We start from the raw sequence: 20,933 nt of genomic DNA, 5'->3' as shown, positions 1-20,933 counted from the left end.
TGTAGATGCGTATTTAAATGGTGTGGCGATGTTGCCGCATCACTACCGAAAGTGCAGAATGAACATTTCAAGGTGCCACTGAAATGAAGCCAAATGGCATTAAAAAGCTTCTATGAGTAAAAACAGCTAGAGTGGAATGTTGATATTTCATTGTATTTATTGATGTTCTTAAGAGATTTTTTTTTTTTTTGTGAAGTACAAATACACAGATTAAGTCCAAAGGTAATGTCAGAGTCTTTGTCAGGACAATGTTGGCATTCATCAGTGGGGCAAAGTGGCCTAAACATTCATGCTCCTACTGTTTTATTTTTTTTTAAAATAATTTCAAATAAAACGTATTTTTATTTTGTATAAATCAGTCTCTGTGGGACTTCCTGCTACAATTGCCTAATTAAAGCCCATCTGTTTTGTTGGTTTTGCTGGCCATTGCAGTGCTTTAAAATTGTACAATGCACCAGAACTGATTGTATATGCTTATATAAAATGTTTTATAAATAAAGCACTGGAACAAAGAAAATTGCATCTGTTCAAACTTTGTGAACCAAAACATTCATAACCTGTTACCAAAAAAAAAAAAAAAAAATTCCAGGCGTTTGCATAGTGACAGAGATAATTTTGGTAATCTTCTACATCCGTGTGCTTGTTTCTTGAAAATATCTAAAGTACCTATTTTTTTTCTTTATGCAGAGAATTGGCCAAGACTCGGTTGCGATTGTGTAGATGAAATGTACCGTAAATTGGATGAAAAAGGGCTAATTCAATTTACATCTAGTAAAGATTAAGCAGAGAAAGATATTTGGTTTTCTTCAAGGGACAGCATGTGCAAAGCCTCAATATGATGACTTGCATGCAGGACAATTCCATACAAGGGGCCCGAAATTATCATGGAAAGATAAGACAAAACTGTATTTATTTAACAAATTTAAAGTACAGCTGTATTGTATAAAAAGAGTAAGGGCTTAATTTTCACTTTTCCACAAAACAAGGTAGATTTTCATTCATTTCATTGAGTCCTGTGAAACTTTGGAACAGATTGGTTAAAAAAGTGAAATTGCACTTCAAATTGTGAGGTTCAGTCAAGCAAGTGGATGTTAAAGTGGACGTCAACCCCAAAACTTTCTTTACAATATATTCGATGCACCTCCCCAAGTCGAAACACTGCATTCTAATTAAGATTGTGGTGTTTGTGGAATAGGAGCCCACCCGTTTTGTCCAATCATAGCTTAACAGTTTTCTGAAAACTGGCTTGTGATTGGTTGGTACCTGAACAACTGTGATATCATTTTCTGTTGATGGCTAGCAGCAAAATGGCCGCCCGTTGAGGTGGCCTAAAACGGGTGGATTGTAACTCATATTCCACAAACGCAAGATTAATCAGAATGCCATGTTTAGACTAGTGGGGGCACATACAACATATTATTGTCATGAAATTTGGGGGTTGACCTTCCCCTTTAAAGATGAGCACAGCAGCAGTTGAAGCTCGTGAACATTTGCAACAAACGTGTACGTCAGAGCCTCACACACAAACAAAAGATCCCCTTCTATCTCTCTCTCTCTCTCACACACACACACACACACACACACACACACACACACACACACACACACACACACACTAGATATTTACACAGGCGCTCATTTGTGACGTGCCCTCTATTGTTCAGTTTGACTAAAGTCGTAGCAGAAGTTGTAGTTGCTCGGTGGTTTGGGTACGACGGGCGCATTCTCTGGGATGGGGATGTTTTCCAAATCCAGGAGGCGAAGCTTAATCTCCATGGAGAGGAGGATGTCCAGCTCGCTGCGCATGGATTCGCTGCTCATTTCCCGACCCAGGAGGACGCTCAGTCCGTCTGTCCACAGGCAGAACTAACACGCACGCACACAAACAAAGTCTATAAGTGGACAGCTTGCCTATGTTGATGTTAACTCATTCAGTACCAGCCAATTCTGGACCAAGTGTGAAAAGACGTTTAAAAACGTCTTTGGGAGTGAATGAGTTAATGAGCTGCACTCACGTCAGTCCTTGAGGGTGCGATGAAGTTGAGGCTGTACTCCTCCACGTCATAGGTGATGCTAAACGCCAGGTCCAACACCTCCTACATGCAACACACGCACGGCAGTGAGGTCTCATGCACACTACATCCGTGTTTCCCCAACACAACTGACATTGGAAAAATCTCATAGCACACTATCAAACTACAATGTCAGACACGGTATTCTATAGTACATACTGTATCTGTAATATTACTCTCAAAAGTTACAAATGATTAGTGGGGGGTGTTCCTGTCCTCAGTTAGTCACTGAAAAACTTTCCAATGTGCTGTTTTTGTGCATTGAGAGGAGCATCATTTTGCTTTTACTTCCCCTCTCTAAAATATTTCCTCCCCCACACCAATTGAGTTGTACAGGTTACAGATCACATTAAATGGTGGAAAAAGTATTGAAACTGTTCATTTTGTTCTTATTTTGTCATATCCCAATAACCCGGAATTTGAACAGGGGTGTTAGACTTTTTATTTCCGCTGTGAATAACAACGAGCGGCTCACCTTGTTCTGTTTGCCTTTGTTCTCCTTCATGTGAGGACACTCTTTGCCCACCAGCAGATTCTTGATGTCTGCCACCGGGACTACACAACGAGTGCAAGTCATCAGTAATGCTCTGAAGTATGTTCCTCAATCACCCACACTACACTCACTCTTTTCTTGCAGTGTTTCAATGGGTGGGGTGTCTGAGTCCTCCTCGAGGTCGCCGTAATGCAGCATTTTGTGATTGGGCGACAGACGACAGTACCACAGTTTGTCTAAGGGGGCAACAGTCAACAGCATGAACATATGCAGAAAAGGAAAGAGGACAAAAAAAGTCTTCCTTCTTGAGTGTTTGTGTGTGCGCGCGTGTGCTTGTCAGCCACCTTGTCTACGTCGGCTGCTGATCTTTCTGAACATAGTCCCCTGACAAAGCCTGTTGAGTCTTTGCTGGCGGATTAACTCAAGCAGCTCCGGCTTCAGACGTTCTTTCAGTTCACTGCAAAGACACAAGCAGCATTTTTACATTAAATTATTATTATTATTTTTCTCCTCAGTTGAGCATGTCGGCAGCGCTCGTCCTTCAACTCACAGCACGGGCGGGGCCAGCGTCTCTTCCTGGTGTAGTCGCTCGGTCTGCCGCAGTTTGAGGATTTCGCTGTAGTTGAGAGCGTTCACTTTGTTCTTGAAGAGCTCCAGGGACGTCGGCTTGGTGGACAGAGTGCGCGTGATCTGCTCCCTCACCACCTGCATCACCTGCACCACACCGACCACGTTGATTTACACTCCCAGTCACAATTAGGAGCTCACATCATTCCTTCCAAATAATGTATTTTTGAACTTGAAGGCTTTTCTACTCCGAGCAAGGTTGCATTTTAAAAGTGTAACAAATAAACAAACCCATTCAGTGCTCGACTTTTGATATAAGGTCACAAGCTGACAGCCAGCTGTTAATTCCCCCCACAGCATTTTCCCCAAACGGCTGCCAATCAATGAAGCGTGCCTCTTTTTATTAACCTACTTCACACTCATTGGCCACACATAATTAGAATGATCAATGAGTGATGGAATTCATATTTTATTCAATAAGGTTTAGTCGCCAAAGCTAACAGATAGGGTTGGTCGATTAAAAAAAATAGAATGACGTCAAACACTAAAATTGACAACAGAGCAAGATCAAGTTAACTCTGTTTGTGGCCCTGACCGATTTATTTCGTACTTTGCATTTAATACAGAGCAGTGATTCAATACAAAACGAACTTCTTCAAGTCATCATCCGCCATTTACCAAGAAAATGCTTTTTTTTTTTAAATAGTCATTTCATTATTTCCGGCAGCATCTAGTTTACAGTATAAACACACAGCCCCGTGGGCGTGACCAGCATACCAACTTTTTATTGTTTTGATTTAACTCTTTGAATTCCGCCTAGCAACAACACGAAAAACAAAACTGAGCAATTCTGTTCTGATCCAATCCACGTCATTCTCGCAACTAGCTTTGATTTCAGTTTTAGTGCGAATCAGAAACGCCATTTTTTTGGTTTCTGCCCCACCAATGTGCCACTGACAAGCCGTGAGGTGTACAGGTGTCGGCTGCAAATCGAGACGGGTAGATATTTTGTCCACATTCGAGCCGGCCAACTTCACTCTGCTGACCTGCATCATTCCTGTTCACGCCCAAACTGGATCGATTGTGAACGATCCTTGACGAAAGCACAACGTGACAACCGGATGCCCGCACAATTCATTTACATTGCACACACAAAGCAGAAGCTTTCCAATCGGCACAGGTTAAAGTGTGTCCATCTGACATCAGTGAATTCTATACACAGTGACCAAAATAACCCCGTAATACAATAACAGAGCACCATGTCACATTGAACAAAATGAATGCACGTTTTAAGCTTACATAAACTATCACAAAAGCATCTGTTTAGTTTATGAAAACAACACACAGATTTGCCTTACCTCCATTGCGACTCCTCACAGGGCTACTTAACAGTTTAGCAAATATTCCAATTCCAAACTTCAATGTGTGCGGAAAGAGGCCGTTCGTGATCATCTACATGACAGCAGCAGAGGTGCAAGCCTGCTTGGGTGGCTATTTTGTAAACACACATACACACACCACACACACACACCCTGATATTGTCACACACATGCAAGCCGCCACCCCCCTCACAATTATCTAACCATGTCGGCCAATAAGAGCAAATGACTGGCAGTTGTCTCTCTTTCTGAGACGTGTGTGATGAATGTTACGGCAGAGGAAGGATAGAAGTTTGTAAGCAACAGCTTTTTTTTCCAGACAATATCACTGCTTAGTTTTGCTGCTTTTTGTTCCTGCATGTATAGTTGTCACTCCACTGCATACCGGTTATTTTTCCTAGTTTCTGTACGAAGGATGTAACAATATCCATCACAGTACGATATCATCGCAATGTTAACCCTGCGATCTGATAATGATCACAATGTTGCTGTTACTGTATAAAAAGTCATGATAATGGAAAAATAAAAAGCCATGATATGGGGAGGGGGCACAATATTGTTTTTGTGCATGTTCACAGCGGTGACAGAGAAAACGTCATTTTATTCGCATGTGCTGGCTCAGCAGTACAAAGTATCACGGCATATGTAGTTCACAAAGCCGAGTTTGGCTGAAGCGAGCAAAAAGTAATGTTTCTGGGGTTTTTTTGACGGAGATGTGCTGCTTTTAATATCATAACATGACGACAATGAAATCGTGGCAATTTAAATATCGTGATATCGCCGTTCTCGTCGCATCCCGACCGTGCACATAATCAGCTGAACTGTGAGGTGCAGTATTTATTGACACATTGGATGTTTATTCTACATGCAATACTGCTGCTTCTTCTACCTGCATTTTTTTTTCTGTCACATTCACATTTCCATAGAGCGTAATATTCGGCATGTACCTTAGTTGAGTAATTTTGCTGGTGTTTATGGACAGTACAAGGAGTTCAGAATGAAAGACTACAGAGTTGTATGCAGGTACTTTTTTTCTACATGCAATGCTGCTGTCGTTCAAATTCACTCTTGACGAAATTATTTAGTCATGCACAGTGAGCCATGCGCATCTGCGTACATGGTACTTATCGTCCAGTTCCGACATAGACTCATGTTGCTCAATCTCATTGCAAGCATGATGGTGGATTCTTTCATGGGGTCCAATTAACTGCAATAAATCCAGTTTCCCCATTGCGGGACAAATAAACACATCGCACTTTGTCATCTAAATCATGAGAAGAAAATTGGAGCGTTCCCCACTAATTTGTGTCCCGCCCTCTCGTATGTTTCCAGTGGTTTGACATTCCCTCTCTTGTTGTGTTGTTACTGCTGATGCTCGTCGAGCTTTGTTTCCCTCATTTCCTTCTCCCTCTGTTGCTGCCGCCCCTCCACGCTTCCCTTTGTCCACTTAATGCCCCTTTGTATTTGCCCCAGAGCACCGTGGATTGGGAGCTGTGGGCAAAAACAAAAGGCCACTCCCGCTCCTAAAAAAGGTGAAAAGGTCACTGAGTTTTGTGGCCGTCTGGGGAGCGCTTGGTGGGAACAGCGCAGCTGCGGGGGATGTGGAAAATGCAGATGAGGACAAAAGCGGAGCCGCTTTGCCACGGATGATGATTCGAACGGACAGATTATCAATATCTCCTGTAGACAAGCCCCCGCTGCTTAAAACTTGGCTACCGCCTCCGCCATTGTACAAGCATGACAATGCACTTGAAAGGTCACCGTCCTTCCATGCATGAAGGCGAGCATAAAGAGAGGGCTGCGCATATGCATCGAGGTCCTAATTGCCAAATAAAAAGACATCTTAAACCTATTTGAGTGCTTTTTTTTTTCATTTTTGCGAGAATGATGTCAAATGTGCCACAAATTTGAAATATCAAAACAGAGAGACGTGCCCTCACTTACAAACAGGACAACGTGCATCCGATTCTTTTGTATCAAGCCCTCCCTGAGCAAAATACATTCTTAATGTCAAAGTTAAAGATTCTGGGGAATCAAAAGTTTGCCCAGATTAGGGTCACAGGTTGAAGCGGACTTTGGCCAAGAGGCGGGGTACTTCCTGGACTGGTTGCCAGCCAGTCACAGGGCCATGTAAATGGTCACAGTGCCATCTCAATTCACGAACGCACCTTGTCAAAGTCTTCCTGTGTGGCTCTCATCTCCTTCCACGTCTTGTTGAGCAGCTGGATGCACACACAGAAAAGCTCCTCCAGCAGTCGGTCCTGACTGAAGAAAATGGGGTGGTAGTCCGAGCCTGTCTCGGAGGCTGCAACGACAAGAACACAGATGGATCGTCGGTCACTTTACGGGATTTCTTTACGGTGAGGGCGAAGCAGAACTGCCGGCAGACTCACGAGCTTCCCCGATACGAAGGATTTCACACAAAATGAGCGTGAGTTGGATGCTGCTGCGAGCAAAAGGACACTCGTGCTTGTCCTCCCTGCTGCTGTTCTCCAAGACAAACTGACAGAGGGATGGATGATTTGATGTCAGGTCACAAATTGTTTCAGCCGTCGTCATGATATAAAACAAACAAACAAACAAACAAAAAAAAAAACCACACACAAACAGGATGGGAAAGTATTGTGGGGCCAACTGGAAGTGGAAATGGAAGAAAATATGGAGCTGGATTTTACCATTCATCGAGAACAAGTGTGTTCAAAGTCCGACCCTGGAAAATTGCAACTCGTGGCTGGAAGGATGCTAGTCTGCTAGCTGGCTACTGCCAGGGTGCCCTTGAGCAAGGCACTGTTTTACATGCCCACTTTGGAGAGCTCTGACGCTTCTCACCGTGGACAATTTGGGGGAGCACCATAAACATAAAACGAAGTTTGAAGTGATGGAATGGACTCGATGCATGCAGCACTTGGGTCGAAGTCACATTTTGACTTCTGGTTGGCATTGAATTGCATGTGCTCGTTTTTGCACATGCAATTCTTAAGTAATCATTGTACAGAATGTGTTAGGCAAGATGACAAATAAAGGTTTCGGAGGATGGATTGAGACAGGTAGCTATTTCCTTTGATAACAATTATATGTGATGGCAAAATCACACTCACCCTGCTGTAAGCATCAGGATTGCGTGCAGCAAAATAAAACATGGTGTCCAAAGCTAGAAGGCCGGGGGGCGTTCGCACCAAGTCCTGACCAGGATTACTATTGTTCTGGAGGTGTGGTGCATACAAATTATTAGAATGACTTGGACGAGACCACTTCCATATTTCAGCGCTGACACTTACAGAGAAGCCCAACTTCTTGAACTCTTTGGCGCAGAGAGAACGACGTCTCTCGTGACTCAGACTGTTCTCGCTCTCCGTTTCGAAGGCTGCCTGCCGCAGACCGTGAAGGATGTCTCGCTGTTCCTAAATAACAAATCACACCTGCACGTTTACTACATGCCCACATTTTGAGTGGACTGGCATGCAAGCTCAAGCAACGCCTTACAATGCTTTCAACTTGGAACATGTGAAGAAGACAACTGATTTCGAGCAAACTGAATTCGTGTATTATATCAGACAAATGAGTGATGTTTCGTCCTGATGGATGGTTGCGTTCATGGTCAGTCATGTGCTTTGTGGAATCAGAGTGACCTCAAACAATCACAATCTAATCACCATATACTGTAAGTTCAACCCTTTCATGCACCTGGGAACCCGATAACACGATAAGCCGTCCACTGTAGTAACCGCTGTCCCTGAAAAGGTTAAACTACGGCACTCATGACATTATTTTTTTTTTAAAGTTACACACAATCAAAACTTAGGTTAAGCGAGTATATGGATAGTTAAACTCGGACGGATTTATGTTCGAGCCTCTAATATGAACATTTTCTGCATAGAAGGACTTTGATGGGATACATTTTGGTGAAACTTCTTAAATTCAAGACGGAACGTCTCCACTTAAGCCAAATTTACATTGAAAATCATATTCCTAATACTTTTTGGCTTATTGGTACATGGTGTCCATGGGACTCGCCTGGCTGTAACAGTCCAGTGGCGTCCTCATTCGCGGCTCCAGATGATTCAAAGTCACTGATTGGAGGACATACAGGTAGTGGGCCATCTCATCCTGGACTGAACCTGAACTGTGGATGATATTCTGGAACGACAAGTCATTTTCACCTTCATTTTTTTATAATTTAGTTGGAAGACAAGATTTTGAAACTCATCCAATACATATCCTACTGTGTTCATGTGTGTGTGTGTGTATGTGTGTGTGTATACACACACACACACACACACACACACACCCACACACACACACACACACACACACACCCACACACACACACACACACACACACACAGTACAATCGTGAAGGGTATTCATGCCACCCCGAAGAAAAATTCAATCAAATACAAACATACATACATACATGTAAGCACACTTCTATTTCTATATTTCAAGAAGAAATTGTAATCTTACGAGTCGTATATTTGAGAAATAATCCTCTGACAATTATTTTTTTCAATGTTAAATTTTGTTAGAGTACATGAAAAAAGATATATTTTACTTGCGAAGGAAAGGTGTGGCATGGGAATAAAGTTGTAACTGTATAAGGAGTGAAGATCAGAGGCAAGTCTTTTTGTAACTATCTTACGGCTGAATGCCGCTCTTATGACTATGAACTAATTTGTACGTTGAATCACCAACCTACGCTAACCCAATAGTAAAGTCATAATTATCCTAACAACCATCACAATGCCATAATTACTTACAGGCTATAACTACAAATACTGTACAGTAGAAAAGTCACATGGAAAAACAGTATGTACAATTTACCTTGTAAATGTACTGACGGAGATTCTTCTTATTCAGGTATGCAAACATTTCCTGGAAACAAAAAGACAAAAAGAAAACATTTTTTTCATGGTTTTAATAACAGGTTTCCAACACTGGAGGGCAACAGTGAGCTAGTAACAAAAAAAAAAAAAAAGTGCTGGACTTGATCAAACTATGACCTGTGTGATGAAATCATCCCTTGCTGGAATATGAAGGGTGGATTTGTATGCGCGTGTGAGTGTGTGTCACAAAGCAAGTGGGAGAGAATAGGAGACAGGCAGTTGAATGAAGAAAGTGTTACTGCGCAAGGAGAAAGAAGCAGAGTCCGAGCAGAGGCAGTGAATGACTTGTCTGTTTACAGGAAGTGTAAGATGACTGTCACAATAAGATCTGCTGCCCGCTGAATACAGTGCCGGCTCGATTGTGACTCTGGGGCACAATCACGGTCCGACTGGTGAAAATTCCGCACTTATTACTGTTGGACTTGAAGAGAAGAACCAAATCAGCACCTGTCTGTCAGCATCCCCGGCTGTCTGCAACAGAGCCATAAGTAGAGCCATAGCTTTGGTCTGAATCTGCTGATTAGTCCTGCGGGAAGAAACACACAAAGTGACGGTCCACATTTAGAACATGAAAGAGCAATAATGACAAGAGACAAAAAGTCTTTGGCCTCACATACAGTGACATCACTGGGAGTGCAAGAGTCAAGTCGGTCGATGGTTACTCACATCTGGAGGTGAGCAATGAGCCTCTCCATGGTCACCACTTGTTTGACCTGCAGGAAGAGGCTGTGGCTGCTGAGGACCATGCTCTCTAGGATGTCTAAACACACCTGCTGGATCGATGCGTCGCCCACTTTGGCATTGACGAAGCAAGCGATCTGGATTGGAGTGGGAGAATGGCAAAGATTACGCAAGTGTTAAAAAAAAAAAAAAAAAAAACAGGACTAAATGGAACGCATAAAGAAAGTAGACTACGGCACCTTCTCAATGAAGATTGACGAGAGGTTTTCCCAGGACACTATGCCGTGATCCATCAGCTCCATGAAGGCGGTCAGTGTGTGGGTCATGATCAGAGCACTCCTGAATCATGCATGCAAACAAAACCAGACATACACGCAGATGTCGGACAAAATAAACAAACAAAAAAATAAATAACTGGCTGGCCATCTTCGAGAACAATAATTTGTTGATCCATCATGGGAAAGGCAACACAGTGGGAAGCATGGCCGTCTCACAGCCCCGAGGTTCGGGTTTGAACCTCAGTTCCGGTTTTCCTGTGTGGAGTTTACATGCTCTCTGTGTGCTTAGATGGATTCTCACTCTAACTCTGGATTGCTCCCTCATTCCCAAAACATGCATGTTAGGTTAACTGACAACACTAAATTGTCAGTCCGGGAGAATGTGAGTGTGAATGGTTGTTTGTTGACTTTTAGTGTTGCCCTGCAGGGCACATAGACAAACAATTGTCGATGGACAATTTTGAGAAAAAAAAAATAAAAGCCTTCTATAAAACTACAATGAAGGAAACACATGCTGTATGTATGTAGGAGACTGGACTGTCTCAGAATTGTTCATGTTATTCATTCCTTTGTTGTGTGTTCACAAACGCCCCCATCGAATTTATTTTGTGATTTCCTCGCTTGATTTTTTTTTTTTTGTTGTTGTTTTGGTGCATTATTTTCACTTTTCTTAGTGTCAGTGAAGTGATCATGAATTTCCGTTTTTCGGAGGCTGTCTTTGAACGCCTCTCGAGTTGAGCGAGAGGAGAGAAGGCACGGAGTCGGACGCAGATGTGTCTGTGTTTGTCGAGACTGTTAAAAGCATAAATAAAGTGTATGTTTTAAAAAAAACAACACCACAGCTCTCCTTTTTCGGAGCTGCAACATGTATCTATATCTATTTGAGCTATATTAGCCTACTATCAAAATCTTTTTCCATTTTCAAACATTTTTTTATAAAGCTCCAAGGAGCCACTAGATGTCGCTAAAGAGCCGCATGCGGCTCGGGAGCCGCGTGTTGCCGACCCCTGCCCTAACTTAACAGTTAGGACTTAGCATGTTTTTGCCATGTGGAAAGCCTGGGCACAGCGAGTACATGCTAACTCCAGGCGGAAGGGCCAGAGAAGAGAACAAATCCAGAACCTCAGAACTGTGAAACATATCAAACATAACACCCGTTTACAAGCATTTTAGCTGCATGATAAGAAGTTGTCTAGTTCAGTCTGGGAAAATGCACATGTGAACACAAAACAGAGAAAACTAACTCGCTTGAGTCTTCCACTATCTTGACCAGTAAGAGGTGTCCGTCTCGGCTGATGAACTCCTGCGCGAAGGTCACGTCCGTGGAAACGCAGGCGAGTTGTTTCAACGAATCGCAGCGCACTCCAAGGTCCATGCTTTGGATGCCCTTAAACAAATCCTCAGCACAGCGACCCTACATTCCCAGAATAAAAACAAAAGAAAACAAAAACTCACTGAATACAATTTTCAGGCTTGTGCAATGTGTGGAGTAGGAAGACAGAGGTTGGAGACAGCGGGCCAAAGAATGTGGGACGTGAAGGAGGAGCGTGACTTAGAGGCTACTGGATGCAGACTCACCGGGGCCTTGGTTAGACGCAGAATGCAGCCGTTCTTAATGTCTAGACGGTTCTAAAAAAACAAAAACAAAACAAAACAAAACAAAAAAAAAACACTTGTGAAACACGAAAGCACGCTTTGACTACCATAAGTGCCTTCAACATAAAATCCCTCGCAAAGTCGCTTCGGCCCGGAATGTTGTTGCTGTTGACTCACCTCGATGAAGGAGCAACAAAGTGTTTGACCATTTAGCCAAAAATATTCAGGCGCTTTACTAGGAACGACATGACATATACTGCTTTCCACAAGACTTGGAGTTGTGGAGTGTGGATTTTTAATTTTTTTAATTCAGGAGAATTTTGTCTCAAACGTGTTTGATGGGGCCAGTCCATTTATTCAACAACATACTTAGAAAAGCGCACACTTATGGAAGTTAGCTGAAACAAAAGCGACTTCCCCCAAAATGCTTCCAGTCAGATCCTGAAACCTTTCCAAAATGCCTTCAAATGAAGGATTAAGATTGAGGGTCGAAACCAACACCTAATCAAGTAAAATGATTATAATGTCTCTCAATACTAGCTCATTTAGGGGTACGCAGCATTTTTGTGGGAAGAAGGAAAGCGGCATAATGAGAATTTTTATTTTATTTTATTTTTTTGCAAGATGAACTGGATTGTGTGGTGTGGATATTTGTGTGAAAAAAAGCTAGTGTGTGTGTGTGTGTGTGTGTGTGTGTGTGTGTGTGTGTGTGTGTGTGTGTGTGTGTGTGTGTGAGAGAGTTACAGTGGTAGAAATGGAGCCGATTGTATTTGTAGCTCTTTATTTCCTTCTTGCCGCTGTCTTACTTCTGATATGGACACCACTTAGTTTCAGCAGTATTGTCAAAACACAATCGCAAACAAAGTTCGGATGAAGTCGCCTGAAACATCTTAAGCGTCATGCATCTCATCGCAAATCTCATGAATGCCTAAGGAATGACTCTGAGTCCATCATTGATAACATTTAGTTCACTATTCACTCACCGATTCGGTGATGTATGTTTGCACTCCGTCGGCATACTGAAGCGCGTAGTTTTCATGACCTGGGAGATTCCAGCTACACATGCAGAACACACACACAAAAACGTAAGAATAGAATGTATGTCAAAACGAGGGCAAAATATATGAAAAGAGATGGAACACGGACAGACTTACCCATCACAGACCTCCTTTATAACAGCAGATAGAGGCTTCTTCTGCTCACAGACAAGAAAACGGCACACAGTCACATACTGTACAGTAGGTCGCAAATATACTAAACGACGATAAACGCACGTCACAGTAAATGCATGCTGTTCATACAGTAGTAGTACAGCTTTGTGAACAATTACGCCCTCCGTGACTTGTGTGCATGTAAATACAAGTCAGACTTCTACCATGTCTGACACTCAGCTATCCTGCTATTAGTGGTCAGCCCTGTGGTCAAGCCGTCAAAACGTTGTGAGAGTGTGCGGTGCGCCTCGTGGCTGCTCTGTTATTAGTGGCCGAGACCATGCGGTGACCAGTCACATACAGTATGGATGGAGAAACACAGCTGCGCCCTTAGGATGAATTTGACTGATTGTGTCCTGATCACTAAGTGAAACAATGAACACCCATAATGTAAATTAACTAGGGATTACGCGATCACGCTTTTTTGGGGTCGGAGTCTTTGGTTTTATGTTCCTGCTGATACCGAGTCCCAATCCATTGCTTTGCATTTGAGCGTGCATTTGATTTTTCTGAAATTAACCCTTTCATGCACCCTGTAACCTGATAACTGGATAAGCTGTCCACTATAATAGCCGCTGACCCTTAAACGGCGAAAATAGAAATGTAGAAATCAGCAAATCAGTGCAAATTGCTTTTTGTAAAACTCTCAAAATAAAGTTATCGAATTATCTAGAAAATAATACAACCAATCATTTCCCGACACCGGATCAGTTGAAAATCATGTGATCGGGTCAGAATATCCCGAAAATTAACACTTATCAATGCGCCTATAAAATGATGTCTAATAGATAATCCCCTAAATCTAACATGTTCAATTATGCACAGTTGACCAAAACCTATTAAGCCCATCCCTAAGTAACTCAGACCCCCTGCATTTGTCTTAATGTGCACATAAAATCTCTTTAAAACACACCATCAGTTGAAAATTAAATGAAACGTTGTACCGTTTGTTTTAAATGACAGTATTCAACTGTGTAGAGTATTACCTGGTCCAGTCGTATGAGCTGGGGGTAGGCCCCTGGCATCTGGATGGCAATCTTCACAATGTCTTTTTGCTGCGGCATTTTGGCACCTGTGGACTCCAACACGCCGGCTGTTTCAAAAAAGGAGAATGAGTCAATGTGCAGGGAGGTACATCTGCACAGCTTATGAGAATCTTCTTCGAGTTCTATCACAAGCTTCTACTATTGCGATTGTAGTTTACAGTGGTATAGAACTGCACTGCACCTTACTGAAAACTGTTGTTCATCGTTTGCCAATTTAAAGGAGCCTAATATAATCCATCCATTCATGATCCGAATCGCCCAGCCTCACGGGCGAGCTGGAGGCTATCCCAGGTATCTTCGGGCTGTAGGTGGGCTACACCCTGAACTGGTTGTCCCTCCGATCTTGTGGCAGACATAGACAAACAACAACCATTCACACTCACTATCACACCGAGGGAAAATTTAGAGTGTTCAATGAACCTTCCATGCATTCTTTTGGAATGTGGAAGGAAAGCGGCGTACCCGGAAAAAAACCCACGCAAACACAGCGAGAACATGCAAGCTCCACAAAGGAACGCCGGAGCCCGGAGCCTGTGCCTCTGTACTGTGAAGCCATCCCAGCTGACTTCTGGCGGTAGGTGGGGTACCCCCTGAATTGGCTGCCAACCAATCGTAGTGTCTTGTACATGAAATGTGCTATACGAATAACCTTGCCTTGCCTAATTGTGCGGTAGACATTTCTATATTGCACTACGATATACGATATATATTGGTACATCACGCAGCTCTACCAACGGACTAAAGCATTGAGCATTGTTAGATCCTTCAATGGTCCCGAGTCTTCATTTTTCATCTTACCAAATAGTTGGACAATCTATGTTATCTCAGTAAAACAAAACAAGGTCCATAACGGCATGTTTGCGTGTGTGTGTGTGGGGGGGGGGGCATGAACTTTACTGACGGTAAGATGAAGTAGAACAGACGTTATGAATCAGGCCCACACTCAACATCAATGCCCTCTTGGGCTCTGACATGGAATAATGAAAACTGGTTCAAGAGAGGAACTAACTTCATCATTTCTGCTTTCTAAATGTGTGAGTACTGTATTCCAAAGACTGATACATGGTGAACAGTAAGAGTAAGCATGAAGCTGATTCCTCACTGTGACACGGTGCCGCTGCATTCTTAGGCCAATAACATGGAAGAGCAAGCGTAAACTAATAGGCTTTCTGAATGACCCGCAACCAGTCACCACTTATATGCAAAAGACTGCATTGCTTACAGTACATCTCGTACATGGGTAAATAAACATTGTTGAGCCCGACACTAAAGGACAACGCACGCCAAACCGTTTGAAGCAAGCAATACGTGGTTTGTACCAGAACTAGAAAAACACAATATTTCATTTAATTACCGTATTTTCCGCACTATAAGGCACCCCTAAAAGCATTCAATTTTCTCTAAAGCCGACAGTGTGTCTCATAATCCGATGCCCATTATATATGGATCAATATTCTTGGATTTCTTGGGACGTAATATTTTAAATGTTTTGTAAAGCGCTTTGTTGCAGCTGCAGCTGTGAAAGCTCTATATAAGTCAATGAAAACAACACACGCCAGTGAAATTATAACGTGGTTTCTTGCATAGATTAAATCTGGATAATTTTACTCCCGAGTGGTTTGCTGCAGCAGGCTTGTCAGTGAAATTTATTTACATAATAAATGTAGCGGTGTATGCTTGTTCTGGTAAATGATTGTTAACCTGATACGCACAAAAAAAACCCCGCTATGCAGTAAAACAATTTGATTGGTTTAAGTTGACACAAAACATTTGGGTGAAAAAGCAAAAACGTGTTGCTTTTATCAAATTTATTTGTGAAATATGTACATACAGCACCAATAAGGTACTGTATGTGATAGCACGGCAAGGTACGATTGGGCCACCATTAATGCTGGACTCAAACGGGCTCAACTGAAAGCAGCCATGTTCAGCGAGTTTCTCTTAAAGAAGAAGCTGGTTACTTCTCAAATGACTCACAGCGCCGCATGAAACCATCCTTTTCGGTACAAAGCAGTGGCATGTTCCTCTTTCGTCATACATTTATGGTGCACAGCGTAAAAGTAACGAAAGCTTTCAACTGTTCGCGCATACGCCGTGCGGACTTAGTCACACACACTCACGCTAATGTTACACACTTCCTCCTCAACCTTCAGACAGCACTCCCCGAGGGGACAGAAGAAGCAGTTGTTCCCGCTGACTCTCCCCCTCCTACTCCCTTATCCTTCACTCTCAGCACATAGATAGGGCAATCCAAATTCTTCTACGTGCTCATGAGGTCATGAAGACACAGAGGAGTTCAAACTTGTGCCTGCTTGTGTTCAGAGCGATGAATGGACCCCGCCCTGTGCACGATCTCTGGGATAGTTCACATACCACGACTCCCCTCTGGAAAAGAAAGCTCCTTCTCCGTTTATTGCAGCTCCTGTCAAAACAAGCCAAACCTCGCCTCTTTACGGCTTCACTTCGCTCATCCTGAGGCAATGTCTTTAATAGACAGCTTCTCCTTATTTTAATCAAGTGCAGCATGTTTGTTTTGAATCATTCACATTGACTGCGTAGGAAGGACATCCTTGGGGTGTTTAGAAACTTCAATGTGCAGTGGCAACAAAGGTCAACTCACAGCAATAAAACATTTGCCTTAATCCAGAAGAGATTTTAGAAGAATGTGAGAATGTTCCGGAGCAATTCATGAATGAGATTCATTTCAAAAAGAGGAAAACTGGAGGTTGGAGCACACCAGGTCTGTCATGCCTCAAGAAGTTTATAGGGGCGGACTCCTGGTGACGTGTGCTGATATAGTACTGTGTTAAAGTTGCAACATGAAGAGTGGCCACTATCTTGGTGGAATTTAGGGGAAAAAAACCATGGGATTTGTACTTCAAATGCCTCGAAAATCCCACACAACTAACAAATTCACACACACAAAAAACACAAAACAATGACCCATTCTACTGCTCACACTGCTTTTCTCACCCATAATCTGCCATCCGCACTAGTTAAATCGAGTTTTTAGTTCAGTTTTCAGCATTTGAAACATGAGGCTAATTTTGACCCCGTGATGTCGCAATTTTGGCCTGCCCGGGAAATAAGTGGATATTTTTAACTGAAACTTGTCAGCCAATTAGAGAAGAGGATTTATTCCCTGGGTAGAAGACAAAATGAAAGACTCGAGGAGAACGATGAGAAATAATAGATATCCAGTTTTAGTCCAATTTCAAGGTGTTTTTGACCAGATTTTCTTAAAACGGTATCAAAAAAAAAAGTCAATTTCTCCTGAACACTTCATCCAATTTTCAAAATTCTTGCAGCATTGACCTAATGTGTTTTTTCCAACCAGACTTTGCCTTTTTACAGATTTTCATTTCTGGGAAATCAAATTCTGTCACTTTGATAGTTAAAAGAAAAAAAACTGCTGCATGTTAGGGTTGCATTCCATTTTTTCTGAATTAATGCAAACTCCAGGAGCGCGTGAAAGTGATAAATGGATATTCCTGCAGCAGTTGAATAAAAGTTCCTGGAGCTGAATAAAACGTCCCTCCATCCAATGATGAAGCACACTTGGCCTGCTTGTCTTTACTCGCTCATGCAAGAGCCTGCCAGGGCAAAAAAGGCCCAGGATAAACTTAAACCAATCCTTGACTGCAAATATAAATAAGTTTGGTGAACGTTCTAACCTACTTTCTGACTTACCAGATGTTTGCCATTTCTTTATTCTGGTGGTATATGAATGCTGTTAAAAGTAACATATAGACAGCATTCATCATTAGAAAAAAAAAACTAAACATCATAATAAATCAGAGCTTTTATCAACCATTTCAATGTACTGCAAACAAAGTTTGTGGATTTATTAAGGAATACTTTCGTCACTTCACCCATCTAATGTTTGAATATTGAAAGTGTTGTCATCTCAAGGGACATATTATTTAGGTCACCATGGGATTATACGGGTCCTTTGGCTAATTGTAGCAGCATCAGTAAACAATAAGACTTCAGGACGTCTCTCCGGTGCAACCTACTCTGGGGTCCATTAAATGTAAAATGACATGTTCAGCATCTCTCAGTGGGTGTGCATTCTGTCACGGCCAGTTGGCTTTGTTAGACATAATGTCAGAAGTAATTCTTTCTTAGACCTTTTGTTTGATCTTGGACAAGTGTGTCTCAACGGCCCCCAAGCCATCCCCTCCCGTGCATGTGTGTACTGTGTCGGGAGAGGGGCTCTCAGCTGCCCAATATTAATCTGACAGTCTACCAACACGCGCGCGCACATGCACGCACGCGCGCGCACACACACACACACACACACACACACACACACACACACACACACACACACACACACACACACACACACACACACACACAGGCGCGAGAACGCACGCACAACTACAGTACTACACTTGAATGCAAAATAATGCCCTAATTTGGAGTAAACGGACACTTAACAGTTAACGCAAAACGGTTGTAGTGTTTATATGAGTTATTTCCCCAACCGTAGAAGCCCACCTCAAGTCGAGAAAAAAAGTTTATCTTTACGTATGTCGTTAACTTTTTTTTTTAAAGACGAAAATCGAAAAGAAAACGTCACTAAAGAGGTGGCGGTGAGTCATACGCGTCTAAAATGATTCCGATCATTGCTTTGTTGGAAAGAGTGTGTGAAGAAGAGGATCATGCGTCCTACCTGATTAGAAAATGTAAGTCGAGGGTTTCTCTCCCGTAGGAACCGTTGACTTCGGACCGAGGGACATTTGCAGCGGTCTGTTCTCCACGCAGAAGGCGCAAAGTCAGCCTTGAAAAAGTCCCCACTCAAAGCCTACTGTCTGAACTTGGTACAAAACAGGTCCAAAACTGTGTGATGTGCTTTCTTGGATAGTTTGTTTAATTCAAAGTTCCGGGTCAGTTAAGTACCCAGGGTAAAAATTTTCCTTTAGCAAAGGTAACTGATTTTTGACATACCAATTCCGGTTAGAGCATTTCAAAATAAAGCTAAACCAAAAGCCATTTGGGAATATAGATGAATTGGACGCAATTCCCAGTTTGGACCATGGTTTTTAATATAAACTATGCAATTTGGATATATTTGGACTCATACTGTTAAAAACACACGGGGTTAAAATGGCGATTGACAAAAAAATGTTAGTGTTTTGGAAAAGAAAGACAGGAACGTCTATGGAAAACCAATTTCTGCACTGGTGTGACTGTCCATTTCTTTCCTTAAATCCGACGGACACTAAAGGCTAGAGTAAAATGTTTTAGATTCCATTAACTTAGAATGTTGTTTGTGTGTTAAATGATGAAATGCATGAGAGGATGTGACCCAGCTACCCCCTGAGATGTTCCTGTAAAAATATTTAACGTCAGGAAGAATCATGCCAGATAACAAAGTGATAATAATTCACTTCACAGCTTTTCTTATTTGAAATAAAGACAGTTAATTGATGGTTGCAATTAGACATGATCTTATCCTCTCTTCAAAATAATACAATCCCTCGATCTAATTCACACAAATACTTAGTGTCACTGTGTATTACATTTTACATCTCCAATTTTGAAAACCTCATTCAACACTGAGCAGCAAAACATTACAACAGAAAATCTACAATTAGGTACGAGTCTCATCAACTATTCAGAAATGTAGTAAGTATAACAGCAACGGGACACTGTAAAAAAGGTCAGAAAACCCCAAGATTTCAGTGTTAATTTATTTACATAATACGCAATACAGCTCATGCAGATATCCAAGGCCCAGGGGCCAGAGCTGGTCCGCCACATCATTTTAATGTGGCCCGCGAAGGTAAATTATGTACCTTGATTTCTTATGTCAATCACACTTCTAAAATAAATCGAACAAAAGTTGAACACATATTTTGTTACTGGCTTCTGGTTTTAAAAAAATAGTGATCCATCAATTTGTGGTGTACTGTATATGTAATAATACATGGCAATCATACATTTATACAGACGGACAACATTGTTGGTACAGTTACATAAAATTATTTGATTGCAGTGGTAACCTCAAAGGGTTGTGCGACAAAATACAAAAGGCTCATCATTTTGTAAGCTGGCCTGTTTCATGAGTTTTCCTTTTTAAATTAATTCTCTGGAACCACAATGCTTTTGCATTGCAATGTGTGATTTTCAATGGTTACATCTTTATATATTACTTTTTTCAGATTCAAGTTATTTATATGATCACTGTTTTTTTTTCTTTCATTAAAAGAGGGGTACCAACAATTTTGGCCATGTCTGTATATGGGTTCACAGTCATAACGGCCCTCCCATGGGAACCATAACCATGATGTAAAAATGAGTCAGACACCTCTGCAAATACAGCTTGCCATGTGTCCATCTATTCTAAACTAAAAGCTATGGGAACGTACAATTTCGACTCCATCACACAAACTTTACTCATCCAGGCGTGCTCTCCTCACCTCTAAAATTCAAAGTGATCCTGGTCTATTTGAAGGAGTACTCACAAAACAATGGCTGGTGATCAAGGACTGAATAAGTACAGCCCATTTGGCCACAGTGATGTAAAGTGCATCGCGAGAAGATGCTTTGATGGTCTAGCAAGTAGTGGCGATAAATTCCATATATTCTAATTGTAGAGCTGCAAATTACTCACAATAATCCTTTAATATAACAAGCAGGCCAAAAAAAAAAAAAAAAAAAGCTATACTATTTCGCGTATGTACAGTGTGTCTGGGGAAATAAAAAATACACAAGGGAT

At 41.9% G+C, this 20,933-nt stretch overlaps 1 protein-coding gene across 1 annotated transcript; it reads right to left on the bottom strand.

The window, feature by feature from the left end:
• Positions 1–142: 142 nt before the first annotated feature.
• Positions 143–19,159, bottom strand: elmo3 (engulfment and cell motility 3). Its single transcript, XM_019888329.1, has 22 exons — positions 18,885–19,159; positions 14,147–14,253; positions 13,104–13,144; positions 12,933–13,005; positions 11,932–11,982; positions 11,598–11,767; positions 10,315–10,414; positions 10,061–10,212; positions 9,842–9,920; positions 9,333–9,383; positions 8,526–8,648; positions 7,790–7,912; positions 7,610–7,714; positions 6,905–7,013; positions 6,680–6,816; positions 3,116–3,279; positions 2,910–3,022; positions 2,697–2,801; positions 2,548–2,627; positions 2,016–2,096; positions 1,592–1,866; positions 143–1,553 (listed from the first exon to the last, which is right to left on the bottom strand). The coding sequence occupies exons 2-21, from the start codon at positions 14,222–14,224 to the stop codon at positions 1,654–1,656; spliced, it is 2,148 nt and encodes a 715-aa protein (XP_019743888.1). The 5' UTR covers positions 14,225–14,253; positions 18,885–19,159; the 3' UTR covers positions 143–1,553; positions 1,592–1,653.
• Positions 19,160–20,933: the final 1,774 nt, after the last annotated feature.

The sequence above is a fragment of the Hippocampus comes genome, unplaced genomic scaffold (genome assembly GCF_001891065.2).
Source record: "Hippocampus comes isolate QL1 unplaced genomic scaffold, H_comes_QL1_v1.1 scaffold112, whole genome shotgun sequence".
Lineage (NCBI taxonomy): Eukaryota > Metazoa > Chordata > Actinopteri > Syngnathiformes > Syngnathidae > Hippocampus > Hippocampus comes.
The sequence above is the reverse complement of the archived record's forward strand: the minus strand, read 5'-3'. Positions and strand labels throughout refer to the sequence as shown.